Source organism: Oncorhynchus keta, chromosome 9 (assembly GCF_023373465.1).
Source record: "Oncorhynchus keta strain PuntledgeMale-10-30-2019 chromosome 9, Oket_V2, whole genome shotgun sequence".
In the NCBI taxonomy this organism is placed as follows: domain Eukaryota; kingdom Metazoa; phylum Chordata; class Actinopteri; order Salmoniformes; family Salmonidae; genus Oncorhynchus; species Oncorhynchus keta.
In genome coordinates, this window is record NC_068429.1 from 27,699,037 (window position 1) to 27,709,854 (window position 10,818).

At 45.9% G+C, this 10,818-nt stretch overlaps 1 protein-coding gene across 3 annotated transcripts in view; it reads right to left on the minus strand.

Moving 5' to 3' along the window:
* Positions 1–712: 712 nt before the first annotated feature.
* The window catches only part of LOC118388077 (netrin receptor UNC5D-like), a 321,459-nt gene continuing 311,353 nt past the window's right edge, over positions 713–10,818 (minus strand). For all 3 annotated transcript variants that reach the window (XM_052525607.1, XM_052525608.1, XM_052525606.1), the window contains 4 exons: positions 7,993–8,142; positions 5,033–5,197; positions 4,371–4,549; positions 713–2,695 (listed from right to left, as the gene is read on the minus strand). In XM_052525607.1, coding sequence (XP_052381567.1) covers positions 2,449–2,695; positions 4,371–4,549; positions 5,033–5,197; positions 7,993–8,142 — 741 coding nt within the window. In that variant the 3' untranslated portion in view covers positions 713–2,448. The remainder of the gene's footprint in view (positions 2,696–4,370; positions 4,550–5,032; positions 5,198–7,992; positions 8,143–10,818) is intronic.

The window sequence follows — 10,818 nt, forward strand, 5'->3', positions numbered from 1 at the left end:
CTCAGTACTGTTTCTTTATTTTCTCCAAATGAATACAGATCTAAAGACAGTAGCTTGCGAGATACATACATTACACACCAGGATAAACTCAAATACTAGCACTAGGCTGGATTCTCCAAAGGGGACAAAGACAGATCATCAAAGTCATGACACGCACACACACACACGCACGCACACGTGCACGCGCATGCGCACACGCGCACACGCACACACACACACACACACACACACACACACACACACACACACACACACACACACACACACACACACACACACACACACACACACACACACACACACACACACACTCGCCCTGTGTATAGATAGCTCTTTATGATGATCACTGTAGTGTAGTCCATCTGCATGTTCAATTAGGCATACACCTCACCACATTGGGGAACTGTATGTGTGTGGTTGTGTGTGTGTGTGCACACATAGTGTATGTGTGTGTGTATGCATGTTTGCCCAGAGTGTGTGTTAGTTCATCATCTCCTAGCTGCAGCTCCTCCGATTGTGTTTGATGGGTTTAAATGCTATAACAAAGTGCGGGTCACCTCTGTCACATGCCTGGTGTGACCCACACTTTAGGTAGTGGAGACTGGAGAGCTTACTATAATTTGGTACTGGCATGTAAAAACACTGTCAATTCCATGAAACAACAGTATGGCAGTTTTGCACACTGTTCCTCAGGTTAATTGTTGTATTATTTTGTGTGTGTGTGTGTGTGTGTGTGTGTGTGTGGTGTGTGTGTGTGTGTGTGTGTGTGTGTGTGTGTGTGTGTGTGTGTGTGTGTGTGTGTGTGTGTGTGTGTGTGTGTGTGAGGGGGATTTTTGAGGATGTAAAATATTGGGTTTGTATTTTCTGTTAGTAGGCTAAGGGTTAGTTAGTTTATCTGATTTGGCCTGCAGCACCACTGGAGCAAGAGTTTAAAGTGATAGGTCAGATTTTGACAATGCCCTTTATCTACTTCCCCAGAGTCAAATGAACTCGTGGATACCATTTTTATGTATCTGCGTTCAGTTTGAAGAAAGTTGCTAACTAGCATTAGTGCAATTGCTAACAAGCGTTAGCGCAATGGCTAGAAGTTTATGGGAACAGCTAGCATGCTATCGGTTCCTGTAGACTTCTAGTCATTGCTCTAACACGCAAAACTACCTCCCTTCATACTGGACGTAGATATGTAAAAATGGTATCCACGAGTTCATCTAAATCTGGGGAAGTAGATTGACGGCTTCATTGCTAACATCCCAAACTATCCCTTTAAGGGTTAACAGCACACATAAATACTCTAATCACTTTAATTAATTTTCCGACCAATACATGTAGGTAAAAAAACATGCCAAATTGCCATTCTGCTTGTGTGTTGATCTTACCCATGTGACAGCGAGGGAAAAGTTTAGCCCATCCCTAACACATTCTCTTTCATTCATCTGCAGATATGCATTTCTTAATTACTCTCACTTCTCTAGTGTGTCACCAGAAGTTTTACAGTGATTTTCAGTAAAATGACATATTGGCTCCGTTCCAATATCCACACCAGCATACCACACTGAATGCATTCCCCAATACAATTCTTCATTCTTAGTAGAATGCATGCTCGTATGGGTATTGGAACAGAGCCTAGGTGTGGGTAAACCAAAAGTTTGTGACATCATATGACGGATGTCATTTCTGACTGTTTTTCATAAATATTGTCAACATCTGAATACTTCGAAAGAGTTCCTTGTTTCTCTCTGGTACCACAGTAAGCCTATGCACTGAACACACCATCACTGTGCAGGGAAAAACACAAGAAAAGAAAGAAAATATATTATAAATATCAAATAAACGACAACAACTTCACGTAACACAAAGCGTTCTGGCTTCCCAGGGGAATGGCTAGAGGGACAGGACCTAATAGTCCAGGTTAGGAAGAGTGTTTCTTGTTGGTTTGTGGTTCAGTTGAGGTTTACTTTTTGACTAGTTTGTGGTTTAGTCCCTTGGTTAGTTAGTTCCTCTGTGTCTACCTAAACAACAATAGCTTCCCTCTTGACCAGGACCTCTAGAACCCCTATCTGTTGAACACTGCTTTCTTGTCCCCCTCTCCCTTACCACCGTCTCCTTTTCCACCCCTTGTCATTGGCCTGTGTTCCTCTCCTCTCAAACCCTTGTCCCTGAGCCCCCTCAGCCCTTTCTCCCTTGTACCCTTCTTCTGTAGCACCTCTTTTACCCCTGTCATCTTGTCCCTATTCCCCCTCCATTCAGCCTGGTGGCCTGACTTTAGTTACAGTAGTTAGTTATTTCCCCTTCAGTCCTTAGTCCTCTCTGAGCTCGGGCCCAATCCTCCACTGGCTGGATTAGTCCACTGGAGTTCTCTGTATGTACTCCTCCTTGTTAGGGTCCATCCATTCATCCCCAGCCTTGTGGTCCTCAACTGGGGCTCCAGTTCGTCCGTTCCTCCCCTTGTTAGGTGAACTCAGTGTCCAGCTCCTCAGTGCTGCGGCCCAGGGTAGTGGTGGTCCTTGTGGTGGTCCCTGTGGTGGTCAGCGTGGTGGCCCTACTGGAGGTGGAGTGGGTGGAGGAGTGGACCTTGCCGATCTCCTCCAGGGCGCTGGCCAGAGAGTCCAGGTCTCCTGTGTCCTGGTGCTGGGCCTCCCACAGGCTGAGGATCACCGCTGATGGGCTCTCCTGACGTGCAAAGTAACACAGGTTCCTGGAGGGAGGGAGGTGGGAGAGAGAGAGAGAGAGAGAGAGAGAGAGAGAGAGAGAGAGAGAGGAGAGAGAGAGAGAGAGAGAGAGAGAGGGAGAGAGAGAGAGAGAGAGAGAGAGAGAGAGAGAGAGAGAGAGAGAGAGAGAGAGAGAGAGAGTGAGAGAGAGAGAAAGTGGGAGAGAGAGTGAGAGAGAGAGAGAGAGAGAGAGAGAGAGAGAGAGAGAGAGAGAGAGAGAGAGAGAGAGAGAGAGAGAGAGAAAGAGAGCGAGAGAGTGAGAGAGAGAAAGTGAGAGAGAGAAAGTGAGAGAGAGAAAGAGAGAGAGAGAGAGAGTGAGAGAGACAGAGAGAGAGAGAAAGAGAGTGAGAGAGAAGAGAGTTAATGTAGAATGCAGCTTGATGAGTAGTTGTTCTGGAATAAATCCAATAAAAGGCACTGGCTGGGGTTACTCAGGAAGAAGTTTGGGAGACACTGGCCAAATAAGAGGATGATGAAGAGGAAGAAGGAAAGAAATACATGCAAATTGCATATTGTTGAGATCATTATGCTTAATATCAAATTCAGCTTTTACTTCCTGCTATATCGCCACCTCAGCTGTTGTTACAACTCACATCCACCTGAGGGCACTGTTTCATTACAGAGAGCTTGATCTCTCTCCCTCCCTTTTTGTCTCAGGTGTGGTGATGATGCTCCCACATACCATGCTAAATAATTGCACAAATCCGCTTAACAAGGTACAGGCATTCTCATTACATGCTGCTGGTGGCTTCCACTGGGTTGAAAATGCACCCTAAATTCTTCTCCCATTCCAAAATGCCCCACATTGTTTTCCGACAGTTTGCTGGAAAATGATTTGATGCACATGGACATTCCTGGTCACACGGCTTATGTCACACTTTTATTCAGTAAACTTTGTTCCCCTTTTCCACACTCCTTATTGACTGTTTCTTCTTCTGCTGAGGGAATAGAGATGACCCATTACTGCTAAAATCTCCAACATTGGGGGTTAGGGAAAATAGGATTTTGAATTGGACTGAATTGTGTGTCCCTACAAGTTTAGTTAAATAAGACGGTGTGTGTGTGTGTGTGTGTGTGTGTGTGTGTGTGTGTGTGTGTGTGTGTGTGTGTGTGTGTGTGTGTGTGTGTGTGTGTGTGTGTGTGTGTGTGTGTGTGTGTGTGTGTGTGTGTGTGTGTGTGTGTGTGTGTGTGTGTGTGTGTGTGTACAGATCCATAATGAGATCCGCAGAGTGTGTGTGTGACCTGGTCACTGGTAGGGTTGCTTGGTGTTAGCAGACAAAGACTGGCACAGTGGCGAAGGCCCAGATAATAAGCCAACCATTATACAAATGACTAGGCACATCCATAGGGAGACTGGTAGAGTTGATGCAGTCAAGGTTGATATTTTCCCTAATGTTGTCATTTCAAAATGAGTCATTTGCAGATACATTGACCAAGGAAATAGAGCAACAAAATAGACTTGCGACATATTGCTGGACCTTGCAGTATCATTATTAATCCAGCTCAATAAAACTTATCTTGCTAGTCAAACATGATGAACAATGGAAGGGCAAATACAACAGTTGGACTACCATTCAAGGATGGGGACCCAGGGTTTCTGGGTGTATAGTACAGCAGGGACTGTATATGTGTGTGTGCGTGCAAGTGCGCATGGTATCTCACCTGTCTATGTGGAGTTTCTGTGCAAGCAGCTGCCAGTCCTTTCCCTTGGCGTTGGCTGTGTCGAAGGTGGCACAAATCCTCTGGCGGATGGACAGGGGGATCTTGAAGGCCCTGGACCCCGTCAGCGATGTGGTGGTACAGTTCGACTGAGTGAAGAAGGGGACTACCTCCTTTTCACTCTGGAGGAAGAAACCATTGCAGCATAAAAATGAGAGGTGTTAGAGTGACCATTTCTTTTCTACAGATAACATAATATTATATGGCTTCAAAGAGTTAACTCAATGTAATCTATATGTCAAGAGGGCCCTGCGTGCTTCATTAAGAAAAGCCCTTCAGTAAAATCAGGAGACATTCACTCTAATGAGAGAGCCTATTAGTATCACAGCTTCAGCTCCATACAGGATTCACACACACACACACACACACGCACACACACACGCACACACACACACACACACACACACACACACACACACACACACACACACACACACACACACACACACACACACATACGCACGCACGCACGTGCACATGGACTCACTTGCACACAAACAAACAACCCCCCCCGCCCCGACAAACACACTTCACACTTCCTGCCATATACTGTATACACACAATTCCACACACACTCTTCCTCCCACACACACTCCTCCCCTTACCTCGACCACAGAGGTGTAGACCTGGAGGATCTGCTCCTGACCTTTGACCTGACGCACACTGATCTTACAGGACAGCTGGGAGGAGGCGGGGCTGTAGCGCTCCAATGAGAAGGCACACTGCAGGGGCCGCTGGTTACTAGCCCACACCTGAGAGAACGAGAACTCCTAGAGAGAGAAAGAGAAGGGGGGAGAGAGAGAAGGGGGAGAGAGAGAAGGGGGAGAGAGAGCGGGTGGGATCAATACATGAAATAAACTATAGACCTAATCTAGCTCTGTGCCAGTATTCACAAAGAGTTTCAGGGTAGGAGTGCTGATATAGAATCCATGTTGCCTTTTAGATCATAATGAATAAGATTACATGAACAGGGGGGACCTGATCCTACATCAGTATTTCTACTCTGAGGCGCATTTTGAATACAGACCCTGGATGACAGTATTTACTAAATACAATGCCTGAATGCCAGCTAATTGCATTGCCCCCTTTCCTCTATTTCAGCTTTAATTATTAGTTCAGACCAAACCAAGTCAATGGTTTCTTTACCCACTCAACAACCACTGCTAATCAATGAAGGGAATACAATCAGCAGCCTCTTGGGGATGGGGTTGTCTACCCATGAGCAAACTGAATTGGAGATGGCCAATCTGAAATGACTTGCCTAGTCATCATTCTGTCCTTAAAAGTCAATTCCATTCCTATATACTGTGTGGTCATTGTTATAATGACAAACAAACACAACTACGAATCAGACTCTCTTGGGATCCTTCAAGCAACATAATGATAGATAATGACATGAGAGCTTTGCATCCTGAATGGCACCCTTTAACTTTTATAGTGCACTACTTTTGACCAGGACCCACAAGGCTCTGGTCAAAAGTAGTCCACTGTGAAGGGAATAGACTACTATGTGGGATGCAGATGTAGAGTACAGCTCTAGAATAATAATAGTAATGTATTAGATCTTAGATATACACACAGTTTATTAGGTACACCCATCTAGTACCGGGTCAGACCCTTGCCATTTGTCTCCAGAACAGCCCGAATTCTTAGGCCATGGAAACATTGTTCAACTGGTATCAAGGGACCTAACATGTGCCAGGAAAACATTCCACACACCATTACACCACCTCCACCAGCCTGTACAGTTGACACCAGGCAGGATGGGGTCATGTATTCATGCTGCCAACACCAAATCCTGACTCTGCCATCAGCATGACGCGGGATTCTTCGGACCAGGTTGGCAATGTTTTTCCACTCCTCAATTGTCCAGTTTTGGTGATCGTGTGCCCACTTGAGCCGCTTCTTCTTGTTTTTAGCTGATAGGAGTGGAACCTGGTCGTCTGCTGCAATATCCCATCCGGGTCAAGGACCGATGAGTTGTGCATTCCGAGATGTCGTTTCATCCACAAGATGTTTTCGCTCACAGGACTGCCGATGACTTGATGTTTTTTGTTTGTCGCACCATTCTCGGTAAACCCTAGACACTGTCGTGCGTGAAAAATACAGGAGGTCGGCCATTTCTGAGATGGAACCGGTGCGCCTGGCACCGACGATCATACTACCACGCTCAAAGTCGCTTAGGTCACTTGTTTTGCCCATTTTAACATTCAGCTGAACAGTAACTGAATGCTTTATATAGCAAGCCACGGCCATGCTACGCACTGCCTGTACGATGAAACTGTTCACTGAGCTTCTACTCTTCCTGACCTTTCCCTCCCTCCCTCCCTCCCTCCCTCCCTCCCTCCCTCCCCATCTCTTTCGCTCTCTCTCCATCTCTCTCTGCTCCATGAGAGCTGGTTGATATTCTGGCTAATTCTGCTAATGGGATCTCACTGGAGGGCGTAAAATCACAGAGCAGCACAGTACATGCACCACGCACACCCCTAGGAAGATAAGGAAATGTGTGTCTGTGTGTGTGCCTAGAAGACATAATTCATTTAGTTTTGTGTGTAAGTGTGTGTGTGTGTGTGGAAGAGATGGTTATTGTCCTCTGTCCTTGCCACAGTCCCTGTTCTTTGCTGTGACCCCAGAGTAAGAAGACAGGATTGTTGATGGAGTAGAGGACTCTGATGAAGGGATGGTTGATGGAGGAGAAGACTCTGATGAAGGGATGGTTGATGGAGTAGAGGACTCTGATGAAGGGATGGTTGATGGAGTAGAGGACTGATGAAGGGATGGTTGATGGAGTAGAGGACTCTGATGAAGGGATGGTTGATGGAGTAGAGGACTCTGATGAAGGGATGGTTGATGGAGGAGAAGACTCTGATGAAGGGATGGTTGATGGAGTAGAGGACTCTGATGAAGGGATGGTTGATGGAGTAGAGGACTGATGAAGGGATGGTTGATGGAGTAGAGGACTGATGAAGGGATGGTTGATGGAGGAGAAGACTCAGATGAAGGGATGGTTGATGGAGTAGAGGACTGATGAAGGGATGGTTGATGGAGTAGAGGACTCTGATGAAGGGATGGTTGATGGAGTAGAGGACTGATGAAGGGATGGTTGATGGAGTAGAGGACTCTGATGAAGGGATGGTTGATGGAGTAGAGGACTGATGAAGGGATGGTTGATGGAGTAGAGGACTCTGATGAAGGGATGGTTGATGGAGTAGAGGACTCTGATGAAGGGATGGTTGATGGAGTAGAGGACTGATGAAGGGATGGTTGATGGAGTAGAGGACTCTGATGAAGGGATGGTTGATGGAGGAGAAGACTCTGATGAAGGGATGGTTGATGGAGTAGAGGACTCTGATGAAGGGATGGTTGATGGAGTAGAGGACTGATGAAGGGATGGTTGATGGAGTAGAGGACTGATGAAGGGATGGTTGATGGAGGAGAAGACTCAGATGGAAGGGAGGTTTCTCAAATGATGGTGTTTCTCAAATGACACACCCCCATACCCCTGCACCTACTCTCAACACACACAAACAATTCCCCTCCACACACACACTCCGCCCTTCCCTACCTGGCAGGTGGTGAAAGGCTTGATGCTCCAGAGGAACTGGGGGATGTCCTGGATGGAGAGCTGCAGGCTGAAGGAATTCCCCCTGAACAGCAGCGTCTTGGGCTCCTCCAGGAGACGACCGCCCCTCACCCGCTCCACTGATGCCACTTCCTGATAGGGGGAGAGGGGAGAACAGTGGTGAAGGAGGATGAGGAGGAGGAGGAGGGGGTAGGGAGGGAAGAGTGAGAGAGGTGTAGGTGTTGGGGGGGAGAGGGACAGTGGGGAAGGAGGTGGGAGGGAGAGAGCGAGAGAGAGAGTGGGAGAGAGAAGGTAGATGAGGGGTGGAGAGAAAGGTGAAATAAAAGTGTGAGAATTAAACAGCTCATGGGGAGATTGAGCATTCAGTTAGCCTCCTCTGCAAGAGAAAGCAAGTGGAACTATAAATAATTCCATAATAATTTCACGCATAGAATGAAACCCCCCAAACACACAAACAAACAAATAAAGAATAAACTAAGCAAATCCTGGCAACAAAATGTCCAATGAATAAAATCAGGGAGCACAATACCCCTTAAATGCTGTTTCAGACACACACAGAGACAGAAATCAAGCCTGATCTTCCCGAATGGCGTTTGCTATTGATGAAAGGACTTTGCACTTTTTGGGTTCTTATCTGAGGGTATTGTTGCGCTTCTCTATGGAGACCGGGAGCATTTGTGTGTGTGTGTGTGTGTGTGTGTGTGTGTCTGTTTGTGTGAGAGTGTGTGTGAAACTGTGTGTGTGTCTTTGTGTTTGTCTGCATGTACGCATATATGTGTGTTTGGTTGTGTGTGTGCATACGTGTGTGGGTACGTGTGTGTATATGTGTATGTGTGCGTACATGTGTGTGTGTCTGTGTGTTTGTATGTCTGCCGTCTCCATCACAAAAGGAAAGGCGCGTGGAAATTGAAAAATTGTCCCTGATCGATTCTTTGCTCGGCATCGCAAGGGAAATAATTTGTCGTATGAAGTTCAAACAAAAACCACCACAACTGGACAAATGAACAAATAAACAGGGCAGAGTGACAGAGAGAGATGTAGAGAATTGGCTGGTGGGTTCCCGAATGTAATTTCACTCTATTTACCATGCACGGCTGCCCTCTGACTGATGCGGACAGAACCAAAGCTGCTCTAGTGAGCCAAGCTCTGTCACATCACAACCTCTCTGGAGCATAACTCACAGCCTCAAAGCAACTGGCTGCTGTCAGAGGTGTGTGTGTGTGTGTGTGTGTGTGTGTGTGTGTGTGTGTGTGTGTGTGTGTGTGTGCGTGCGTGACTACACTGCTCACAGGTGCATACCTAGTGGTTAATCTGTCGTTCTGCCCCTGAACAAGTTAACCCACTGTTCCTAGGCCGTCATTGTAAATAAGAATTTGTTCTTAACTGACTTGCCTTGTTAAATAAAGGTAAAATACAGAAAGAAAGAAAGACCTCAGAGTGTTTGTGCTTTTTTGTGAATGAGGCAAAAAGAGGATAATGGGTATCATTATGAGAGAAAATGTGAGTACGATAGAAATTAGTTTGTGTGAAAAGGCCATAGCTACTCTTCATTGCATATCATTCATACATGACCTCTACACAGAACTAAAAGAGAGAACCATTCTAGTACCGGGTCGGACCTCCATTTGCCTCCAGAACAGTCTGAATCCATTGGGCACGGAAACGTTGTTCAAATGGTATCAAGGGACCTAACGTGTTCCAGGAAAACATTCCACACACCATTACACCTCTACCACCAGCCTGTACAGTTGACACCAGGCAGGATGGCGCCATGGAATCATGCTGCTAATGCCAAATCCTGACTCGGACATCAACATGATGCAACAGGAACCGGGATTCGTCAGACCAGGTGGGCAATTTTTTTCCACTCCTCAGTTGTCCAGTGTTGGTGATCGTGTGCCCACTTGAGCCGCTTCTTCTTGTTTTTAGCTGATAGGAGTGGAACCCGGTGTGGTCGTCTGCTGCAATAGTCCATCCGGGTCAAGGACCAAAGAGTTGTGATTCTGAGATGCCGTTCTGGACACCACTGTTGTACTGTGCCGTTATTTGCCTGTTTGTGGCCCGTCTGTTAGCTTGCACATTCTCCTCTCAACCACTAGACGTTTTCGCTCACAGGACTGACGCTGACTGGATGTTTTTTGTTTGTTGCACCATTCTCGGTAAACCCTAGACACTGTCGTGAGTGAAAAGACCAGGAGGCCGACCACTTCTTTGATGGAACCGGTGCGCGTGGCACCAAAGATAAAACCACGCTCAAAGTCGCGTATGTATTTTGTCCTGTAGTTCATTCAATGTAATTGGAGAATTCAGTGTGTTATGGTAGTCTTTAATAGTTGATTCGAAGATTTGTAATCGATCATATATATGTTTTTGCTGTTTGTTCTTTGTTACAGAGAAGTGGTTTATCCACACATTTCCATTTTGGATAGATAACTCTCTGTGTGGTTGTTTGTTAAGTGTGTTCCAATTTTCCCAGAAGTGGCGAGATTTGATGGATTCTTCATTTACATTGAGCTGATTTCTGACGTACTGTTCCTTCTTTTTCCGTAGTGTATTTCTGTATGGTTTTCATGATTCATAGTGAAAGTATAGACACAGGTTTTCTGAGGCTCTATGTTTTTGGTTGGAAATGTTTCTCAATTTCTTTCTTAGGTTTTTGCATTTCACTTCATCAAACCATTTGTCATTGTTGTTAATTATCTAAGGTTGTCTGCTTGGAATTTTTAGATTTGATAGGGAAGCTGAAAGGTCAAATGTATTGTTTTTCTACTGCCAAGATTACACCTGTATTAGAGTGAAATGTCTTGT